This window comes from Anabrus simplex, chromosome 13 (assembly GCF_040414725.1).
Source record: "Anabrus simplex isolate iqAnaSimp1 chromosome 13, ASM4041472v1, whole genome shotgun sequence".
Lineage (NCBI taxonomy): Eukaryota > Metazoa > Arthropoda > Insecta > Orthoptera > Tettigoniidae > Anabrus > Anabrus simplex.
Window position 1 is genome coordinate 98,448,681 of NC_090277.1, and position 24,735 is coordinate 98,473,415.

The 24,735-nt window shown below is 41.8% G+C and overlaps 1 protein-coding gene across 1 annotated transcript in view; it reads right to left on the bottom strand.

Annotated features, from left to right (window-relative positions):
- osp (outspread) overlaps window positions 1-24,735 on the bottom strand; it is a 558,133-nt gene that overhangs the window by 97,172 nt on the left and 436,226 nt on the right. The window contains exon 5 of the mRNA XM_067157021.2: window positions 4,266-4,341. Within this exon, the coding sequence (XP_067013122.2) occupies window positions 4,266-4,341 (76 nt within the window). The remainder of the gene's footprint in view (window positions 1-4,265; window positions 4,342-24,735) is intronic.

Here is a 24,735-nt window from a genome sequence, read left to right on the forward strand (position 1 = left end):
AAAGGCAACTATGGTACAGTATTTGTCTTATTGTTTTCTTTCCAGAACTTCTTCATACACTGTCTGATTGCCTGCCTCAATCGAATTTCCAAAAGCGAAAAATCCGTAGAAGTGAACTGTCGCCGGAAGTCCACCATGTTAATTATGATGTCGTCTGTGATCTTCAGATTTTGTAGATCACATCACATCTCTTCCAGGCAACCGATTGTGTGTTTTTATTTGGAGACATAATCAAAAATTTTCTTAGTTAGCTTGTGGTTCATTCTATGAAGGTGACCATACAATTTTAGTCTTCGTATTATTATTATTTCTCTTCCTTAATCCGTTTTCCCTCGGACTCAGCAAGGGATACCACCTCTACCACCTCAGCGGCTTTTGGAGTGTCCTGGAGCGAGTGACTTTGGGTCGGGGGATACAACTGGAGAGGAGGACTAGTACCTCCATAGGCAGTCTCACCTGCTATGTTGAACAGGGGCCGTATGAGGGTGGGGAGGTGGATTGGAAGATTGGAAGGGATAGACAAGAAAGAAGGAAGGAAGCGGCCGTGGCTTTAAGTTTGCCTGGTGGAGAAGTGACACGGAAAACTAGTTGCTTTACGTCGCACCGACAGAGATAAGTTTTATGGCGACGATGGGACAGGGAAGGGCTAGGAGTGGGAAGGAAGCGGCCGTGGCCTTAATTAAGGTACAGCCCCAGCATTTGCCTGGTGTGAAAATGGGAAACCACGGAAAACCATCTTGAGGGCTGCCAACAGTGGGGTTCGAACTTACTATCTCCCGAATACTGGATACTGGCCGCACTTAAGCGACTGCAGCTATCGAGCTCGGTGACACGGAAAACCACTTCGAGGATGGCTGAGGTGAGAATCGAACACACCTCTACTCAGTTGACCTCCACAGGCTGAATGGAACCGGTTCCAACCCTCGTACCACTTTTCAAATTTCGCGGCACAGCCATGAATCGAACCCGGGCCTCTGGGGTTCTGAGTTGAACCACTACACCACATTATTTATTTATTTACTTATTTATTTATTTATTTATTTATTTATTTATTTATTTATTTATTTATTTATTTACATTTTATGGCCTTCATTGGACCACTCTAGCCAACTTTATACAAAGAATTTTTCAGTTTCCTGTCAGCCCAGTACTTCTTCATTCTCTCTGATCTTATCCTCTTTCTTCATCAGAAATCACCCTTCCTATTGTCTGTGAGTTTCTTGATTGTGTCGGTTTTGTTTCTTAGGTCTTCCACTGTAATTTGTAGTTCATCCATATCTTCCTTGATTTCTATAATCCACTTAATGTTGCACTTACTATTTCATAATTTTTCTATTATTCTCCTGATGATCCTGTTCTCTGGTGTCCTGATTAGATGTCCAAAAAATGAAATGCGTTTCTTCCTGATTGAGCTCATTACTGGTTCTGTTTCCTTGTAGACTGTTTCATTAGAAGCTACTCTCCAGTGTCCATCTTTTTTGGTGCATGTTCTAATGATTCTTCTCTCTATCTTGAGTATTTTGTCTATTTGTGCAGTGTTAGTTGTTTTGAAGATGGTATCGCTTGCGTATGTTATTTCTGGTTGAATGTTTTGTAATGTTTAAATTTTGTTGTTATTGACAGGCCCTTTTTGTTGTAGGTATTCTTGGTGACATATTGTGCTCTGGTCAGTTTATTTATTGTGATATGATATATGTTATGATTTCTCCCAGATATTTAAATTTATCTACAATTTTGATTTTTTGGTTTCCTATGGCAATTTTGTTTCTGAGTGGTGGGTCAGTAAACATGATTACTGTCTTTTCAAAAGATATTCCAAGACTTATTTTCTGTGCTATTTCCTGTAGTGATATAACTTGTTGTCTGGTTTCCTGAATATTGTTGGACAAGAGAGCAAGGTCATCGGCAAAACCTAGGCAATTTAAACTTGTGTTGTCTTTGGGTCTTGCAATTCGGATGTTCTTTGGGTTACTCTTGTACCATTCCCTCATTATATATTCCAAGGCACAGTTGAACAGCAGTGGTGACATATTATTATTATTATTATTATTATTATTATTATTATTATTATTATTAAATTCTCTCAATATTGGAAGACGTTAAGCAAATAATCAATACTTCTGTGGGTTCTTCTTGTTGTTCCAATAGGCTTTCATTCTTTCCGAGGCGGCTTGTTTACGTTCTGCCGATCACTTTGGTCTGCACTGTTTTTGTTGTGGTTGCTCTGATGTAGCTTCTCAATTGTGTACTTTGTGTCTAAGGGTGTCTCTAGAATGTCTCTTGAACGTATGTTAGCGTTTTCGAGGCCCTTTCGGAGTTCGTTAAGCCCGGTTGTTGAGTTCTTTGTCAATCGATATTCTGGTAATCTAGTGAGATGATCGAAGAATTTCATTCGTCTTTTCCTAATTATGTTTGAGAACTTTTGTGTTGTTTTGATTGATTGTAATCTTGACTGTATCTTGATCCTATTATTATTATTATTATTATTATTATTATTATTATTATTACTGAAGATGAACCACATTCAAAATACACTGACTGACAGTGACAATGCAACACCAAGGAGGTGTGGTTCGAAAGGGATGAAAGTTGGGGAAAAAACAGAGACGGCACGGAAGAATAATTGATGTTTATTTCAAACCGATATGCAGGTTACACAATGCGCACGGCATCGACTCAGTAGGATGTAGGACCACCGCGAGCGGCGATGCACGCAGAAACACGTCGAGGTACAGAGTCAATAAGAGTGCGGATAGTGTCCTGAGGGATGGTTCTCCATTCTCTGTCAACCATTTGCCACAGTTGGTCGTCCGTACGAGGCTGGGGCAGAGTTTGCAAACGGCGTCCAATGAGATCCCACACGTGTTCGATTGGTGAGAGATCCGGAGAGTACGCTGGCCACGGAAGCATCTGTACACCTCGTAGAGCCTGTTGGGAGATGCGAGCAGTGTGTGGGCGGGCATTTCCTGCTGAAACAGAGCATTGGGCAGCCCCTGAAGGTACGGGAGTGCCACCGGCCGCAGCACATGCTGCACGTAGCGGTGGGCATTTAACGTGCCTTGAATACGCACTAGAGGTGACGTGGAATCATACGCAATAGCGCCCCAAACCATGATGCCGCGTTGTCTAGCGGTAGGGCGCTCCACAGTTACTGCCGGCTTTGACCTTTCTCCACGCCGACGCCACACTCGTCTGCGGTGACTATCACTGACAGAACAGAAGCGTGACTCATCGGAGAACACGACGTTCCGCCATTCCCTCATCCAAGTCGCTCTAGCCCGGCACCATGCCAGGCGTGCACGTCTATGCTGTGGAGTCAATGGTAGTCTTCTGAGCGGACGCCGGGAGTGCAGGCCTCCTTCAACCAATCGACGGGAAATTGTTCTGGTCGATATTGGAACAGCCAGGGTGTCTTGCACATGCTGAAGAATGGCGGTTGACGTGTTGACGTGGCGTGCGGGGCTGCCACCGCTTGGCGGCGGATGCGCCGATCCTCGCGTGCTGACGTCACTCGGGCTGCGCCTGGACCCCTCGCACGTGCCACATGTCCCTGCGCCAACCATCTTCGCCACAGGCGCTGCACCGTGGACACATCCCTATGGGTATCGGCTGCGATTTGACGAAGCGACCAACCTGCCCTTCTCAGCCCGATCACCATACCCCTCGTAAAGTCGTCTGTCTGCTGGAAATGCCTCCGTTGACGGCGGCCTGGCATTCTTACCTATACACGTGTCCTGTGGCACACGACAACACGTTCTACAATGACTGTCGGCTGAGAAATCACGGTACGAAGTGGGCCATTCGCCAACGCCGTGTCCCATTTATCGTTCGCTACGTGCGCAGCACAGCGGCGCATTTCACATCATGAGCATACCTCAGTGACGTCAGTCTACCCTGCAATTGGCATAAAGTTCTGACCACTCCTTCTTGGTGTTGCATTTGCTCTGTCAGTCAGTGTATTTCATATTTTTTCTTCTTTGCCTATGTGCTTAACCTGGCTCTAACTCACGTAGATTTTTGGCGATGATGGTCTATGAAAAGGCTAGGACTGAGAAGGAAGTGCCATTGCCTTAATTACGGTATAGTCCCGGTGTGAAAACGGGAAACCCACAGAAGATCAACTTCAGGGCCATCAACGGTGTGTTTGGAACACACCACCTCCCGAATTCAAGTTTACAGCTAGGCAACCTGAATATCACACTTGATGTTATTTAATACCATTTATAACTGTCCATATCTGTTCATATTGAACGTGATGTACTCACCTCTAATGGTAGGTGATGGCTGGTGAATACTGGTGGTCTGTCCTCCAGGAAACGTGGCGTTGCGTTTGTGTCGGCCCTGTAACAAATAAACACAATTAGTGTGAATGATTGAAAAACATAAATATAGTTTATTCTATCCCTCAGTCAAAATTGTATATGAAATGAAACATTATCAGCATCACGAAATTGTGAGACTCTATGTACGTAGTGACACGTCTTCTCTATGTACGTATTTTGTTTCAAAAAATCGTAACATAAGAATAAAATGTATATTAACATGATGGAAAAACAAATGAAAAGTCAGGTTGTAAATTTCACTAAAAGGAAAAGTTCTCGCAGTTTTAATTACTGTATTGATGGGGTTAAAAAAGAAATCGTATGGCCTCAGCTACCGTGTGCAGACATTTCAATTATGACGCCATCTGGCTGTCTGCTCGTCAATTTCGACGTTTTGTTTTACCCTAAGCCTACTAGATGACAGACCGAGTAAACCGAAATTTTCTTGGGCGTCTCTGGCTGAGATTTAATGAATTTTGTCGGGTAAACACTAAATGTGTCACCAGAGATCTTTTACATGCGAACATCGTACGACATGGAGTGTCGTAAAACCTCTGCCAAGTTTGAACCCGCTATCTTGGGATCCGAAGGCCGACACTCTACCACTGATCCACAGAGGCAGCGGTTGATGGGGGTGAAAGTTCCTTATGAGGATCACTGTTTTAAGTATCTAGGTGTTAATATAAGGAATAATCTTCACTGGGGTAATCACATTTAACGAGGTGGTAAAGAAAGGATGTAAAAGAGAGGGCATATAACTCTCTGGTAAGACCACAATTAGTATATGGTTCCAGAGTATGGGACCCTCACCACGATTACTTGATATGAGAAGTGGAAAAGATCGAAAGGAAAGGGCAGCACTATTTGTTCTGGGCGATTTCCGACAGAAGACTCGTGTTACGAAAATGTTACCTACTTTGTGCTGGGAAGACTTGGGAGTAAGGAGACGTGTTGCTCGGCTAAGCAGTATGTTCCGATGTGGCGGTGATTATCGTTTTAAGAGGATGTACAACTGGACAACCATCCTCTATATAACACTAATCAGGGAGAAAAAATGGAAGGAATCAGACACTTAGAAAAATGAAGGTATCGGCCAGAGAAAGACAAGGGCCACGAAAGGCGTGAACATGAAGGACTCCCTAGGCCTCGACTGCTCTAATACCATCGGGGTCGAGAAGAATAAGAGTTAACCAAGGGAGGTCGGATAGGACAGATGAAAGTGAGAAGCCTGGCACAAGTAAGTGGAAGCAAGCTGTCAGTGGAATGACATTAGTAGAAGAATAAGCTTGAGTGGAGCTTTTAAAGGTAGGAAAGATCATAATATGAAGATAAAATTGGAATTCAAGAGGATAGATTTGGGGCAAGTATAATCATTTATAAGAAGAGGAATAGGGATTAGAATAATTTATCAAAGAAATTGTTCGATACATTTTCAAGTTTAAGAAAAGGTTAGGTAAACAATTTTAGGGAACTTGCCACCTGGGCGGCATCGCTGAATGCAGATCACTGATTGATTGATAAAAACATGCCATATAAATTCATCTCACCTCATCCTCGACCCCATATCAGGCAACGGGATTTTTTTCTTTTTTTTTTTTTGCTAGTTGCTTTACGTCACACTGACACAGATAGATCTTATGGCGACGATTGGACAGGATATCCCTAGGAATGGGAAGGAAGCGGCCGTGGCCTTCCTTAGGGTACAGCCCCAGCATTTGCCTGGTGTAAAAATGGGAGACCACGGAAAACCATTTTCAGGGTTGCCGACAGTGGGATTCGAACCTACTATCTCCGGAATATTGGATACTGGCCGCACTTAGGCGACTGCAACTATCGAGCTCGGTAGGCAACGGGATTAAGAGGTAGGCAAACATACATAATTACTTGGACATGACGTCGGTTTACAGAATCGCCGCAATAATAATAATAATAATAATAATAATAATAATAATAATAATAGTCTGTTTACCCTCCAGGGTAAGTTTTTCCCTCGGACTTAGCGAGGGATCCCACCTCTACCGCCTCAAGGGCAGTGTCCTGGAGCTTCAGACTCTGGGTCGGGGGATACAACTGGGGAGGATGACCAGTACCTCGCCCAGGCGGCCTCACCTGCTATGCTGAACAGGGGATAGGAAGACTGGAAGGTAGCGCCGTGGCCTTTCAGTTAGGTACCATTTGCCACTTCCAGGATGGATGAGGTGGGAATCGAACCCACTTCTACTCAGTTGACCTCCCGAGGCTGAGTGGACCCCGTTCCAGCCGTCGTACCACTTTTCAAATTTCGTGGCAGAGCCGGGAATCGAAACCGGGCCTCGGGGGTGGCAGCTAATCACACTAACCACTACACCACAGAGGCGGACGGAAGGTAAATTTCTATAGATCTAAACCGTAGGGCTGAAGGTTCATGTATCAATTTCGACGTTCCTTTCTCGCTAACAGATCGCGCCACTGTAGTTAAGTAGTTAACTACAATCAGTGCCCCTTGTATCAAAACCGCCAATCCGCTGACGATGACTGAAATGCTGAGAGAATTTAATCAAATGAAATTGATATGTTCGCCAGAATCAGTGTAAATAAATACACACCGACACACAGTAAATAACACTGCGTCCCATGATATTTTCCCATCGACTCGGGAGGGAGAGCCGTAATCTTGCGTAAAAGCAGCAGCACATGAATTACACCATCAGCAGCAAGGACAAGTGCTCCTTCAGTTCAAAATATCTCGTTCATAAGGCTATACTGTACCTATTTTAATTATATTTCTGTACATTTACAATTATTTCTGCCATAGTTTGTTTCCTTTTATATTTTTCCCAACTTCAGGATAGATCAATGTTTTGGAAAGTTCTAAATTCCCATGGAGGGAATTAGATATTTTTCACCAATAGAGCTTGTCAAAAACAGATCAGATGTAAGATGTAAGGCTTTTTCAGGCGTTTGCTCTATTAACCAGCGTTTCGTCTTAGGTCTGACACTAGACTCATCAGAGTGGGATGTGTCAGACCCTACCCACTGACGCTGGGGTGTATGCAGGTGAACTTATCAGAAGCCCATTATAAGAGGCACAGTCTGATAACTGCATACGGGAGTTAAATCTCCACAATGGAATTATTGCCCGCCTAGCAATTCCGAATGGAAAGGTCTAAGTTCCCATGGAGTGAATTAGATATGTTTCACCAATAGAGCTTGTCAAAAACAGATCAGGTAATACAGGTTGATCCAGTTCTGCGATGAACTGCCGCAGTGAGCTGGTGGAATTTAGTTGGACGAATTGCCCATCATATCGTCAGCGGCACAGTTGGTTGACAGTTTAGACGGTATATTTGACATCCGAGTTTAAGAGCTTCTTTTGCGGACAAAATCCCTGTATTCCGATGAATCTTAAGACCAATAGTAGATGAAAATGAAAGGATATTAAACAAAAATTTCAATTCATCCCGTTTTTAATAAATTGTCCCGATACTACGAATGTTTTTAAGGTCCTTCAGAAAATATGCTTAATGATTACACAACGCTTTGCGCTTATACTGTAATAAAGGGAGCAGAAAACGAAAGCTTTGAACATTAAATACGAAAACCGGGCGAAAGTTTGTTAGGCTCTGGAAAGATCCTTCCGTTGAGCGTTTCTTCAACAAGAAATGTCCCACTATCTTGTGATTAAATGAAAGATACCGAATTACAATACAGAAAAACTACTCACACCAATGTGCAAAAACTACCCTACTACGTTTATTTTCTTTGGTTTTTTTCTTACAATTTGGACTGTCGCCCAGGTGGCAGATGACCTATAAATTGTTTACTTAGTCATTACTTAAATTATTTCAAAGAAGCTATAAATCTATCGATCATCTCCGTTTACAAATCACTCCAATTCCCCTTCCTATAAACGGACACCAATACCAATGCAACGTTCATTTTTTTTTTTTTAATGAATAAAGCCTTTTGAGGAACTTCATAAACCAGACAAATATTCAGATAAGTATTTGGGAAGTCCGCCTCTGTGGTGTAATCGTCAGTGTCATTAGCTGCCATCCCCGGAGGCCCGGGTTCGATTCCCGGCTCTGCCACGAAATTTGAAAAGTGGTAAGAGGGCTGGGACGGGGACCACTCAGCCTCGAGAGGTCAGCTGAGTAGAGGGGGATTCGATTCCCTCCTCAGCCATCCTACAAGTCGTTTTCCGTGGTTTCCCACTCCTCCAGACAAATTCCGGGATGGTACCTAACTTAAAGCCACGGCCGCTCCCTTCCCTGCCCCTTCCAATCATCCCATCCTCCACATGACCCCTGTTCAGCACACCTGGTGAGGCCATCTGTGCGAGTACCAGTCCTCCTTCCCAGTTGTATCGTCGACCAAATATCTCACGCTCCAGCACACTGCCCTCTTCAGGCAGTAGAGGTGTAATCCTCGCTGAGTCCGAGGAACCAAAACCCTAGACGATAAACAGATTAAGAAAGAAAGAAAGAAAGAAAGAAAGAAAGAAAGAAAGAAAGAAAGAAGCTCTACGGCACAATTTCAGATACAGAAATTTATTCTGCAGCATAATGGAAGTAACCGTTGTTAGGAAAAGGAAGACCAAGAAGAGATTCCTATTCCAAAAACTTGGCTACTGGAATGGGACAGGTTTGGTTTTTCAGGGCTAAGAATAATCACTACAGTCTAGTTAGAATGAACGTTATTATTATTATTATTATTATTATTATTATTATTCCACAATAAGCCTTGAGTAGATTCTTGATGCTATTCGACAGGAGTAGGCTATGTGCCGGACCGGGTTTCACCCTCCCCCTTTCTACTGTCATATATCACGTCATTCATTTCATCTCTGATTCCTTGGATAATGTTAACGTCAGGAAGGGCATCGGGTCGTAAACATTTCTATGAAAATTCAATTCACCCCACACCCGACCTCGTAGAGAAACAGGACAAGAGTTGGACACACATTACTATTATTCCATATTCACACAACAATAAACAGACTTTTGAGTTATGAATGTTATGACTTTGTACAAGAGTACAGCAAATAGGTTATGTTTATTATTAATAATAACAGCTCAAAGCACGCATATGGATTGAAGAGCTTACGGTTTTCTTTAGAACCTCTCAAACATGGATTTTGTGACACACATACGGTTTAATTCTTAAACAGCAAAATCTATTCTATTAAAAAATACGCCTCCTTTTGCTGAGAACGCTTCAAGCTGTGTATTTAAAGACTTTCTTTGTGTTGTGTTACTTGTTAAACAGCAAAACATTTACCCATGCAGAAATTGCCTTAACTTAATCACTAGATCCTCTACTGTTCTATAATACTAGAGATATTGCCTAATAAGGCATATAGAAAATGCAAAAAGAATGCTAACTCCATACCTGTCATATGTCTCGTCTCGTATCGTATCACTGCTGAGCACACTACTGCAGTTGAGAACAGTCTTAGCCAACACAACACAACACAGGCTTGGTCTCATAATGACATCAGCAATCAACAACAGCCCACAGAGTAATTGAACCCAGAGGGCATTCACTCTTCCTCAGGTCTAATGATATACACATGCATCCCTGTGTCAAACGGTTCAAGTTCTGATTTAGAACAATATGAGGGTAATTGAGAGGATGAAATGCAGTTGGCCTTGTCACGTGAACATAACCTTAACAAGGAGTCGCCCATAAAATACGTTCGCTCGAACAATGTGTGTGCGCGCGGGGAGCGGGGAGGGGTGTCTTACAATAATGTGAGAAAAGTGTACGATAATTTGCGGGGAGGGAGGGTCCGTACGTAAATATGTACGTTCATCAGGGGTTTTTTTTTCATTATTACCGGATTCGCAAAATCCAAGTGAACGAACGGCTTGGCATTTTCCATATAAATTACGTTTTTATTCCGGCTAAACATAAACAAGTCTGACTTCTTTTTCTTCTTTAGTAGTCGGCGTCCCTCTCTCTTGGAAAACATTATGACAAGTTTTGAGACAGGTCTGCCAAATGCAAAATCTAACAGTAATAAATTACGAAGAATAAAATGGAATTATGAAGAATAAAATCTTCACAATTTCTTTCATTAGGAAATTCGCACCATTTTTCGTTATAAATTGCCTAGTATCGTAAAAGAAGTTTATATGATTAAAATTGCAATTAGTCTAATGCGCATTGATCAAAGAGGAGACACTCACAGACCAGGAATAGACTCGTGACCAGAAATAGACAAAAATCTGAACAATGCTCAGCAACTCAGAAAGGCATGAACCAGTTGGGAAATTCTTGAAGTATTTACACGAACTAGCTGATTCATCTTGCTTCCTCTCATTATTTACACTTACAAATAAATGTTATTAGATTAAAAAAATTATCATAAAAAGAGTAGGCCCTATACTATTATATTTTACATCTGTTCCGCGGCATCTGCCATACGTAGGTAACTGCGTGTCATTGTGGTGGAGGATAGTATTATGTGTGGTGTGTGAGTTGCATGGATGTTGGGGACAGCACACATACCCATCCCCCGAGCCAACAGAATAGGCCAATGAAGGTTAAAAGCCCCGACCCGGCCAGAAATCGAAGCCGGGACCTTCTGAATCGAAGGCCAGTACGCTGACCATTCAGCCAACGAGTCGGACTGTTCCGCTATAAAGATAATTGAAAAGTTACTTCTGTATCTCTTCTTCTTCCTCTTTTTAAATATTTGTTTTGCTTTTTTTTTTTTGCTAGGGGCTTTTACGTCGCACCGACACAGATAGGTCTTATGGCGACGATGGGATAGGGAAGGCCTAGGAGTTGGAAGGAAGCGGCCGTGACCTTAATTAAGGTACAGCCCCAGCATTTGCCTGGTGTGAAAATGGGAAACCACGGAAAACCATCTTCAGGGCTGCCGATAGTGGGATTCGAACCTACTATCTCCCGGATGCAAGCTCACAGCCGCGCGCCTCTACGCGCACGGCCAACTCGCCCGGTAATATTTGTTTTAACGTCGCACAAATACAAACAGGTTTCCGGTATCGCCGGGGTGGGAAAGCGGGCAATAAGCGGCCCTGGCATTAATCAGTGTTCAGCCTTAAGCATGTTCCCGATGTGAAAATTGGAAAACACGAAGAATAATCTTCAGAACTGTTAACGATGGAGAAAGTAATCATACATTTTCTACTAATATGTTTTGATATTACTTGGACGGTTTGAAAATACTTTTGTCATTTATACAAAGTAACGTCAACTATAAATAATTTTACGTCATTGTGGTGTTGGATAATTAAAAAATCGACACCCTGTTTCCAGTCATTCGACCGGGTCAGGAATGAAATGAAGTCCCCATCTAGCGACGAGGATAAGAACAGTGTCGGCTGCCGAAGCCTGTCGCACTCCTGTGGGGCAATGATTAATGACTGACAGATGAAATGATATCGGAGAGTGTTGCTGGAATGAAAGATGACAGGGAAAATCGGAGTACCCGAAGAAAAACCTGTCCCGCCTCCACTTTGTCCAGCACAAATCGCTCATGGAGTGGCCGGGATATGAACCACGTAACCCAGCAACGGAGACTCTTGGTGTTTGATAATTATCAATGTAGATTGTACAGGTGGGGGAACCTCCGTGGCTCAGACGGCAGCGCGTCGGCCTCTCACCGCTGGATACCGTGGTTCAAATCCCGGTCACTCCATGTGAGATTTGTGCTGGACAAAGCGGAGGCGGGACAGGTTTTTCTCCGGGTACTCCGGTTTTCCCTGTCATCTTTCATTCCAGCAACACTCTCCATTCTCATTTCATAGCATCTATCAGTCATTAATAAATCACTTTGGGAGTGGCGACCCCATCGTACTAATAGCCTATATCTGCTTCATTCATTCCATTCCTGACCCGGTCAATGACTGGAAAACAGGTTGTAGGTTTTCATTTTTCATTGTACAGGTAAGTAGCTCGCCAAGGATATTAAAGTAGATTATTTGTCCCAGTCGGCCGAGTTTGATGATTTCGCTACGGTACTTCTGTATTTCAAGGTTTCAAGATTTGTTCATTGTCGTTTTTGCCTGATAAACCTCCGCTAGGATGGCAATATGGCCAGTGGAAAACGCAGCTCGAAATCAAAACTGAACGTGCACGCTATATGACCATTTGAAAAGGTATTATATCTTAATAAAGAGCACAGCCAAATACACCGAGAACATCTTCACTCACGCTGTATTATTCTGCTGCCGTCGGCGTCTGAAAGCATAGAAGACGGCGATGATGCTACAGCTGAATATGCGTGCCCGGTGTGGTATAGATCTAGCCAAACAATACAGGTGGACGTTGCACTCCATGAGACCTGTCGCATCATCAGTATTCGGGAGATAGTGGGTTCGAACCCCACTGTCGGCAGCTCTGAAGATGGTTTTCCGTGGTTTCCCATTTTCACACCAGGCAATTGCTGGGGCTGTACCTTAATTAAGGCCACGGCTAATTCCTCCCCACTCCTAGCCCTTTCGTACCCCATCGTCGCCATAAGAACTATCTGTGCCGATGCGAAGTTAAGCAACTTGTACATAATAATAATAATAATAATAATAATAATAATAATAATAATAATAATAATAATAATAATAATAATAATAATAATACAAATGTCGTGAGCAGATATATTGATTGGGCGACATTTAGGCTGCCTGCATGCCATTTTCGACGTCGCGGCAATTCAAAGACGAGAGAAAACAAACAAACAAACAAACAAACACAGAAAGAAAATGTGTGACTAGAAAAACGTTCCATTTCCTGAATTTGGAACACTGTAGTCATTGATAGGAAATTCAACAAAGGCGTCATTATCGATCCAACAGTCAGATTTGAGCGAGGTGAAAAGCAGTCCGAAGACGTTCATACAGAGAAGAAAAGGCACTATGAGCCTTGCTTTCGTGATTTAGGGCACAAGTATAAAATTAATAACTGGGAAGTGATTAGTATCTTGTTTGGTGTGTGCGGAACAGTCACAAATTTCGCTGTGAAAATTTTCAAAAGATTTCGACTCTCTATTACTGTTCTACAGGCAATGTCAACTGCGATTTTAAGAGATTGAGTCTAAATTGTGCAAAATCATCTGCATAACTGAAATAAATAAAATCCATAGGGGGGTGGGGTAGCTGCCCGAGAATAATGAATATTACAACATTTAAAAATACCAATGAAAATTACAAAATGTGTTTTAATTTCATATTGTGCTTATGGATTAATAAGTAGGCTGAACCTTTGTGATTTCCCTAATATTAGGGCAACTATCCTTAGTGGATTCTCACTCTCGAGCGAACGTGCATTTTAATCGCAATATAATATTTCCAATATGTTTTGAGGAATTACTTTCTACTTTTCAAGTCTTTTCAAGTACAGTGAAACCCCCTCACTTTAGACACCCCTGTAGCCTGGGCTGAGTGCAACTACTTTTACGGTTTTCGGAGACGCCGAGATGCCGGAATTTTGTCCCGCACGAGTTCGTCTACGTGTCAGTAAATCTCCTGACGTCCGGGCCCGCGGTGTAGGGGGCAACGCGGCCGCCTGTCACTCGGCGGCCCCGGGTTCGATTCCCGGCCGGGTCAGGGTTTTTTAATTGTAATGATTAATATCCCTGGCCTGGGGACGGAGTGTTTATGACGTCCTTAATCTTCCTTTCCTCACACACAACATTCCACACTACCGCCATTCCAATTACACGCAGGTTCATACAATATGGTGCAACCACTTTTTTTTTTGCTAGGGGCTTTACGTCGCACCGACACAGATAGGTCTTATGGCGACGATGGGACAGGAAAGGCCTAGGAGTTGGAAGGAAGCGGCCGTGGCCTTAATTAAGGCACAGCCCCAGCATTTGCCTGGTGTGAAAATGGGAAACCACGGAAAACCATCTTCAGGGCTGCCGATAGTGGGATTCGAACCTACTATCTCCCGGATGCAAGCTCACAGCCGCGCGCCTCTACGCGCACGGCCAACTCGCCCGGTGGTGCAACCACTAGACAAAGGGATAGCCTAATTTAAATGGTAAAATTACTGTATAGGAAATAGTTAATGCGGGGCCATCATCAACGCAGTAGATAGATGTAAGAATGCAATCGAATTTACATGCAATGTGACGGTCCTCGACACAATGGAACTTGTGAGTTCAAAAACGATCCAACTTCATTGCACTAAATTTTTCAGGAGAGAGGAAAAACATAACACATTGTAAATCACTAACATGAGCTACATACAATGTATGTATGTATGTATGTATGTATGTATCCGATGAAGCAGTACCCTCTCAATGCATCTGTAAGGGTAAGATACTCTGTTTATCTATGGTTTAGCTAACAACATAATTCCTGGGTGGATTTGGGACATTTTTGAAATATATGGCTTAAAACATTTTTTAAAATCAGAAATAATCTGATGTATTAGCTTTTATTTTCAGCCATTTTTTACAATTTCATTCCAAATCTTCATTTTCTCAAATGTTTATGCTTCTTTCAGGTTATTAATAATGGATACTGTATCAGGAGCTGCGATCACACACAACTTCCTTAAGTGTCTTAATTTCTCTGGCTTCATTGGTATTTGTCCATCATAACCTTTAACTAGAAAAGTTAGTTCTGGATTAATTTCATTCTTTAGCAAAGGAAACATACATATGTGAGCATCATCAGGAAATATTTGTAAACACTGACGCTTACACTTAAAAAATAAATGTATAGACTATATAGTCCGGCTCCACGGCTAAATGGTTAGCGTGCTGGCTTTTGGTCACAGATGTCCCGGGTTCGAATCCCGGCAGGGTCGGGAATTTTAACCATCATTGGTTAATTTCGTTGGCATGGGGGCTTGGGTGTATGTGTCGTCTTCATCATCATTTCATCCTCATCACGATGCGCAGGTCGCCTAAGGGAGTCAAATAAAAAGACCTGCACCTGGCGAGCAGAACCTGTCCATTTCATAGACTATATAAATAGAAAACCACCATCTTCATTATACATTCAATAAAACTATAATTATTCCTAACTGCTAGTTCAAATTACAGGCATTTGCACAAAACGTACCTGCATTGTGAACCTGTATTTCTCTCAGAAATTTGTTTCCCTGCACTCTTTACCTGTTGCTTGTGCATTTTTTGGAATATTTTTTGTCCCAATTGGTTTCATCTCTTCTTCTTTCTTATCATAAACTTCAGTGCATTCTTCATTACGATTCATCTCTCTGCTCGCAGACTCCATTTTGTCGCACTCAACGCAGCTTAACACTCGAGGCATCTCATTTGGAGCTGTACAATTATTTCAAAAAATGTCCCAACTCCTTCCATTGGGACGTTCTTGAAATATACACAAAATCAAATGCGATAGAATTGTGTTTTCCACTTAGAGTACAAGTACTAGCATGTGACCCAAGTTACGCTTTCGATATACGCATGAAAGTACATTTCGCAAACATGTGGAGTTGGGACTTTTTTGAACTCACAAGTTCAATGATTGTAAAATGTTTCTTTCATGCAGAATTTGAGCCAAATCAAATGCAGAGGGAGAACCATCTCATACTGTTTTTATTATGTATATACAGTACACGCTAGCTCAGAGTTTTTCCTTTCCTGCACTGTTAGTGTACTTCTGAAATACTATACACACTCTCTGTAGATTAGACATCCCACTACATTGGACACATTTTAACGAACCGCAGGTGTCCAATTTAGAGCGGGTTCACTATACCACATAATTATGCAAACAAATCTATTTATTTTAATGTGCAGGTGGGTCCTTTCCAACTGATCTATTAAATTCTTTTCGAGGTAGGATAGTTTCTTGCTATAAACGTGGTGAATTCGAAACAGAACAAACAAAAGTTAGTGAAGAGAAGTCGAACTGGGGAGTCTGGCACAAATATTTAAGTATCAATGCCAGCACGATAAACTGACATTAGTGAATCAATCAATTAGCATAAACACGGTCGCTGATTATTGTAATGAGGTCTCAGTTCGTCCTTGAAGCGAGGATGGAAAATGCTAAAGCGGAGACATGGAAGACTTGTCCAAATGTGGGCCGAACGTGACAACATTCCCTATAAATAAAGATGATTGTGTGACAAGTGGGAGAACACAACCCGCACTCGCTACGGTATGATGTAATCGACATGCCATCAGAATGTATTTTTAAAAATTCATGAGCACGCCATCTTTGATATACCAGAACACAGGCTCTGGCGGGAGAATGATTAAAAATAAAAAATACTTGACGAAATTGTAACCTGTTTTACACCAGTACAAGTGTTTCATTATAAGTATCAAAAAGTGGAGACATGTTTCTTCAGTCAACATGCTAATGAATTCGAATACCTTTACACGTAAATCACATCTGCAATTATAAAACTTAGGTTTATCAAGTTGGATGGTCCTCCTTGAAGATTTTTAATAATAATAATAGCCAATAGCCAAATATATACAACCATCATCATCAAAGGTTGTTCTGCCATCCAGCAGGTCCAATCATGGCTGTGACCTCCATATCTCTCGGTTTTGTGCCCTCTTCTTCACTTCTACATAATCTTCCTTTCTTTTTTTAATGCTGTCTAATAACTGATATCGTCTCCTTCGTCTTCCTCGTTTTCCTTTTATCATCCCTTGCATTGCTACTCGTAGTACAGTATTATATCTTAGATTATGCCCTATCCTATTTTTCTTCCTTTTTTGGATTACGGTCAAGTTGCTCCTCGTTTCTCCCCCTCTCTTCAGAACTTCCTCATTTGATATTTTATCTTCCCAACTTACTCCTTCAATTCTTCTTCAAATCCACATCTCAAATGCCTCTCCTCTTCTCTGTTCTTACTTCCTTAATGTCCATGTTTCAGCGCCATATAGAGCTATATACATTGCAAGTCTCTTCATCAGATCTTTCTCCAGCGGGCCACAAAACAGTTTTTCCCCTTTTTTTTTTTTTTGTTTAATCTCTTTCCATACTCTTCACAAATTTTGTTCAATTCTCTCAGCATTTTGCGGAGGTCCTTCACATCTTCAGCTATTACTGTCATATCATCAGTAAATCTTATGCATTCAATTCTCTTACGTCCAATGTTGACACCTCTTTAACCATCCAAACATTCACAAGTAATTTCCTCAAAGTAAATATTAAACAAAGTTGGTGATAAGCAGCAACCCTGTCTAACACCTCTCCCCAGTTTGATTTCTTCTGTTAATTCTCCTCTTATTCTCACTCTTGCTGTTTGGTTGTAATATAATTCCTTGATCAGTCTCTCTCTCTCTCTCTCTCTCTCTCTCTCTCTCCATTCCACTCCATGTTTTTTTTTTAATTATCTCCAAGAGCTTATCCCACCTCACTTTGTCAAATGCCTTCTCTAAGTCTACAAAGACTGTGTATACTTTTCTGTACGTCTCTATGTACCTTTCTCCTATGATTTTCAGTAAACCAATGGCATCACTTGTGCCTACTCCTGCCTAAATCCATATTGTTCTTTACCAATATAATTCTTCATATAAAGTCGAAGAAGTTTATGGCAACATCGCTTTTGACGACGTATTAGACATAACGGCGAAATATATCGGTCCCGTTAAATCCTATATAAACACTGTATTTAAAAAAAATCGCCTAGTACGACATCGCTTATTATGGCATATCTTATAATATAAAACGGCGTATTTTTATCACATTTAGGAGAACTGTATCGACTATAATGTCCAATGCAATTTTTTGTTTCTTACAAGTTTGGGAATTGCTGACAAGAATGTAATAATCACAGCGGCTAAAACTGTTACCCTACAGGACCAAGTAATAGAGTCAACTCAGCTATGTATCTTGGTATAGTATTAAGACTCGACACTTCCTTGGAAAAGCCATATTGATTATATCAGCAAAATTACCCCTTTGATAGGAATAATGCAAAGATACAGTAATTGATCTCACCATCAATAAGAAGTGTATATATTACGCAATGATACACTCATATCTTAACATACATAAGCTTCATTTGGGTAAGATGTAGGAAAGATTATGTTAATAATTTGGAAATCCTACAAAAAATAAAATCAAAATCATGTATGGATTCCCCTTTCTCAAACCGTCACGTGAAGTTTTTTCAGAGTTAAATATTTTGCCATTCCATAAGCAAATTGCATTTTCACCATCGGAAATTAATCCACTCTGCTGTTAAATTCTCCCATTTTTTGTGAAAATCATAGATATGAAACTAGATGATCATTAAGAATATGTCGCTCTCACGCCAGTTCAGTGAAGTATGGAGTGAAAAGCATAGAATCTTCAATGCTTAGAGAATATACAATAATGTATTGTTTTCTGTTATAAAGAACTGTAAATCGGTTAAATCTTTTAAGAAAAAACTGAAGAAATATTACTCCTATACAGCTATCTTAATATAACATCTACGGGGTGGTCCACCGGCCCCTTGCGATCCAGTTTTATGCATCCCTTCACATTAATTTACTACAATTCTGAAAGACATCGGTCCCTCTCCCAAAACCGGGGTAATATAACGAGATGTGTGTTTACGGGCCAGAAGAGAGCAGCGCCACTATTAATTCATTATGGGTACCTCGAATGAACCCGCAAAACGAGTACAGAGTAAAACAGGAGGTGGACGCGCAGACCGGGAGCACGGTACTGTACAGGCTGGGAAGTGGGCGCCGTATGTCAAGTGTCGCAGTAGCTCACATGGCAAGCAGGCGGAGCTATATGTGATAGTGGACAGTGCTCGAGGTAGGAGCCATTTGCCTGGAATGTGATAAGGTTGCATACTTGATAGCTTCCAACGACTGATTTGTTTATTAGACCCTGTAAAAGACCGTATGTATCGATGTGTGTAAAAACAAACAGATGTAGGGTGTAGTACTTTTGTACCTATTAAAAGGTTATCATTGGATTGGGTGGAATGGAGAGCTGAAATCAAAGTTTATAGACTAACACTACAGCGCTGACAAAATTGTCATTTTATTCAGGTAAATCAAGAAAGAATCCTTCCAGCATGCGACTATTAGTACTCACACTGAACGGTCAATTCCCATGACCATGACAGTAGAAAGAAGAGGCAGCGGTTAAAGAATTGGATTACCTGGGGTGAGTCACGCCGTGCGTTCTGACAGGGGAGAAGCCATAGTAAAGCTGGAGATTGTTACAGGAGAGAGGTGCGAAGAGTACAAGTTCCCGAGCGGGCTGGCTCCTAACTAGTTCCAGAGCATTACTGACAAAGTTTTGACTGTCGCGCTATGAGAGCCATTAATACACTTCCACGTAAGAAAATTCAGCTTATAAAGTACAAATTTGAAGAGATTTGGAACTATAACAACCGATTTTCTTCTTGGTATTTTCAGATTTTCCTCTGACCGGTTCAGAGGATTCTCGGTTCGATTCCCGGGATTATAATCTGAAATGAGTCAATTCCTTCGGCTTGGGGGACTGGCTGTTTGTGCTGTTACCAACATCCCTGTAACTCATACACAACACTATCCTTCACCACAATGACACGCCTTTTCCGTACACGGCAGACAGGTAGGCCTTATAACAGCTGCACTAGCCTAGCAACAACCACACGAAATTATTATTATTATTATTATTATTATTATTATTATTATTATTATTATTATTATTATTATTATTATTATTATATTTACAGCTTACTTTAAGTCGCACCGACACAGACATATCTTATGGCGACGATGGGACAGGAGAGGGGTAGGAGTGGGAAGGAAGAGGCCGTGGCATTAATTAAGGTACAGTCCCAGCATTTTCCTGATGTGAACATGGTAAACCACGGAAAACCATATTCAGGGCTGCCGACAGTGGGGTTCGAACCCATTATCTTCCGAATACTGGGTACTGGCCGCACTTAAGCGACTGCAGCTATCGAGCTCGGTGAGTATATTTAGAAGCTGGGGAAGGTCAGAGAATGGAAGAGTATCTAGCAGAGAATAGTATTCTTCCATGATCAGAGGAAGTGTGTATCTCTCGCTTCACAGGTAGTAATCAAAGATGGCTGCATGCAATCACATTACTCAGGATGAAAATTCAATCAATCAATATTCTAAAGGCTAATGCCTTGTCGATGCAACCACACTCTTCTTTCATTGGCTGTTCATTTCAGTTCCTAGGTCTTCCTCTGCCTTTCTTTCCCAGCACTTTCCCTTCTAGTATGTTAGTGATGAAGATATTGTGTCTGATGACATGTCCAATAAATTTTAATTTCCTGTTTTCCATTCCCTTTTAAAATCTTCTCTCTTCTTTAACTTCCCTTAAGACTTCCAGGTTGGTTTTTCTTTCCGTCCAGCTCGTTCTGATCATTTTCCGCCATATCCACATTTCAGCAGCTTCAAGTCGATTCCTTTCTAATTTACCCAGAGTCCAACTCTCACTTCCATACTGAAGTGTACTTCATACAAATGATTTTGCAAAGGATTTTCTCACATTCATGTATGTGCTGGTTAAAATGTTTTTCGTGCTCATAAATGCCTGTTTTACCAATGCTATTCTTCTCTTTACTTCCATGAAGCGTCTATTATCCTCTGATATCATACTGTCAAGATAACAGAATTGTTTCACCTGATCAATTCTGATGTCATCAATTTTTATATTGGTTTTAATTTCTTCCATATTTTTCCGTACTACCATTACTTTCGTTTTCCGTTTGTTTACTTTTAATTTCCATCGTTTAAGAGTGCCTGAGAGGACTTTCAGCATTCTATTCATGTCTTTTTCTGAGTCTGCAATTAATACGATGTCATCTGCAAATCTGATACAATGTATCCTTTCACCATTGACTTTTATTCCCTTTGTTTTCTCCTTCATGATCTGAATAGCTTCCACAATGAACATATTAAATAAATACGGTGATAGAGGGCAACCTTGTCTAACTCCTTTCCTAATCCTGGCCTTTTCTTCTACCTGACTGATGATTATTTTTGTGCTTTGGTTCAGATACAGTTGATTAATCATTCTTCTATCCTTCCAGCCCAGTCCTATTTTCTTCACAGTTCTGAACAGTAGTTCCCAGTTCACATTGTCAAAAGCGGAAGAAAATTAAAAACCGGAATATTACTGAACGGGTCAGTCGCATAGCAACCTGCTATATAGAAAGGTAAGTCTTCTTCTGCAATTATTGGGGTGATCATTCAGTGATTTGATTTCAGGATCACTCAAAGTTGACTGCTCTTAGAGACTTATCAGGTCTCACGATTCACTGGCAAGTAATTCCGGAGAAAATAAAACAGAAGTGAAGCAAATCAGTCCACTAGAACGGACGGACGGATTTGCCAAGTCTGTATCTAGTAAACTCTTTCAATGGAAGAACTGATGATGATGATGATGATGATGATGATGATGATGCTTGTTGTTTAGAGGGGCCTAACATCTAAGTCATCGGCCCCTATGTACGAAATGAGACGAAATGCAATTACAATTTAAAAGTACAAAATTCATCCACTGACCAGAAATCAAAACGTGATGATGAGGAATGAATTGATGAATATGAATTTAAAACAATCAGTGGATAAGACGCGCAATGCCTCACATTCCCAGAAACAATATTACTGACCAAGGGACTGCTTCCAAAGCCCAATCCTGAATCGATGATGCTTGTCTAAATGGGTCAATATCTATGTCATCGATCCCGCATAATGGCACTTATCGCTAGTAAAGGAGAAAAATGCTATTTCTCAAGTTGCGGTACTAATCAAAGGTAGCGAAAACTCACGGTGTTCCAAACATTAAGTATTGTACGTCGTACAGGTAACGCAGACCTATGGTGTTTCTCACACAATGGCGCCACTCATAGCCAACGCAAACCGATGAGGTTCCTCACCTAGGTGTACTAATCACAGGGTCTCATACTATCCCGTAAGTGTTCCTCACATAGTGGGTACTAATCACAGGCAACGCAGACCCACGGTGTCGCTCATATAGTGGTACAACTCACAGGCAACGCCCAGACCCGCGGTGTTGCTCACATGGGTACGACTCACGGGTACTGGAAACCCACAGGGGAACCACACTCTGCTGCTACTAATCACAAACCTATTTCGTGCCTAATATAGTGGTACTACTCGCAAGTAAAGGCAACCCATGGTGTTCCCCGCGTGATGCTACTAATCAAAAGTAGTTTCAATGTTCTAAGACAATCATCCCTTGGTCGCCCCTTTTAGTCGCCTCTCACGGCGGGCAGGGGATACCGTGGGTGTATTTTTCGTCTGCATCCCCCACCCACAGGGGGTAGATAGAGAGAAAAAAGAAGAAGAGATCCGTCACTTCGAAAAAAGAAGTAACGGACGAAGAAAGGCAAGGGCCACGAAGGGCGTGAAAATGAAAGACTCGCTAGGCCTCGAATGCTCTAATACCGTCGGGGTCGGAAAAGAACAAGAGTTGACCAAGGCCAAGACTCAGCTAAGGGCCCCGTGGTCGCCAATCCACACTCCCAAGTTGAGAGCCCCTTGGGCATCTTTTAGTCGCCTCTTACGACAGGTAGGGGATACCGTGGGTGTATTCTTCATCTGCGTCCCCCACCCACAGGGGGTAGTGTGTTTGGTCCGCGAGAGGTATTTTATTTCCCTCAACTCCGCCGGCAAGCCGGTTAGGACCCCCCTATCCGCCGCCTGGGACGCGCTGCGTGGGAGTATCACCTCTCCCCTGCTACGCCAGCGTAGTGGGTTCGTGGCATGGAAGAACTATTCTCTGCTAGATACTCTTTGACTCTTTGACCTTCCCCAGCTTCTAAGTACACTCGACAGATGGCAGAACGTTCCTAATAACTTACATGCTGCTAGGAGAAAACACTCGGCGTACGCATAGGCGGAAAGGTATCAATCAAGTCCACTAGCCTTCTGTAGCCCATTAATAAAGCGCAGGGACAAACTCTTTAAAAAGTGGGTGTCTAATAATCCGAACCAGTATTTAGTCACCGCCAATTGTAAGTCGCACTATCTCGGCCAAGATCGTTTGAAAATGTTAAGGTCCATGTACGCCTGAATAGTCGAAGGAAAGAGAATATTGTATGGAAAGACGTGTTATAAATATACCTCGGATTTTTAGGTGGTAATAGATTAGAATGCAAAGCAATTTGGTTTTTAGGAAGTGTCATGCAATCCGTTGTACTACAATGTAGGAAGAGTAGCATAAATTCAAGGAGTTCTATAGGCTGTACCCCTAATATCTATGCAAATCTCATACCATAACCGTTGTACAGTGTAGGGTATACTTGTTACTGGCTTAAGTAAGTTTGCATTCTAACCTATTAGTACCTAATAATCCGGACTCTAGTTATAAACTACATAACGAAGAAATAAATTATTATGTACCGGTGTTAAATGTTCATAAAACTACTGAAAAGGGGAGTCAGAACAATATGACTATGACAGGCATATCGAGACGAGTTATCCGCCATTAAATGATTAACGTATCACTTCACATGCAACCTTGCGGGGGTGTAAACTCGCACCTCTTGTCAACAGATGGCAGCACTTGTGTTAACTTACCTCCAACACACGGTCTTGATGTACCCAAATAGGATAATACACAGTATAACTAACTCACTTGTGCGATGTCCAACCAACATCTGCACATCTCAACAATCAGTGCTCCCACATGGAAAGGCAGGAAGCAGCCAATTTGGCAGAGTAGCCAACTGAGAATTATACCACTTGACCTGACTCTCAGTGCCCACTCATGTTCTGACCTACAGTCAGTCACTTGGGTGTAATGAATGATGCACTCTAAATGAAAGTGAGGAATCCAGATTTTACTTGCATTCCTGCATCGCCTGGAGAACCTTTAAAATCAGAAAGCATGCAGATGAGTTCCAAGGGAGATCGCGGCTAGGGTGACCAACCCTGCACTTTAAGGTATTTTATAAATGACCCGCTTGGGACGTCAATTGTCCTGCAGTTGTCTCGTCTTCTATCCGAACGAATTTTATTGTCATCGGGGGATACGCAGCTGTCCTGCCATCTAGATTCAACTAAACGTGGCGTAACCGTTGCCAACAGTATGATCTTTAATAATAATTGTAATTGAACACAATGTGAACATTAGTTTGAGTTTGGCTTTTACCCAGTCTTTTGTCAGCGTGTTTAAAGATTAAGTTCTGTTTCCACATTTCACCAAATGGTACTTCGTTGGCTGCATAGTTTGCAGGCGGAGTCCTCCTCGGGTTCGTGCTATGATTCATTCTGGCATGTTTTGCCGTGGAAACCGTGGGCGGCGAATCTTGTATAGAAATGTCGGAGTTTCAAGTTCGGTCCCTTCCAGGTTTCCGTTTTCATTGCTTCTGTGTCCATTATTTCTCTCCGGTATCTCGCTGGCTTTCTTATGTCTCTCCTCGATGACGGTATTGTATGCCTGAGCTTCTGATACCTAGAAGCAACTTCTTATGTCTTCGATAAAGTAAGATTCCTACGCTGTTATGTACGCATAACTGTTCCTTGTGAACTTAG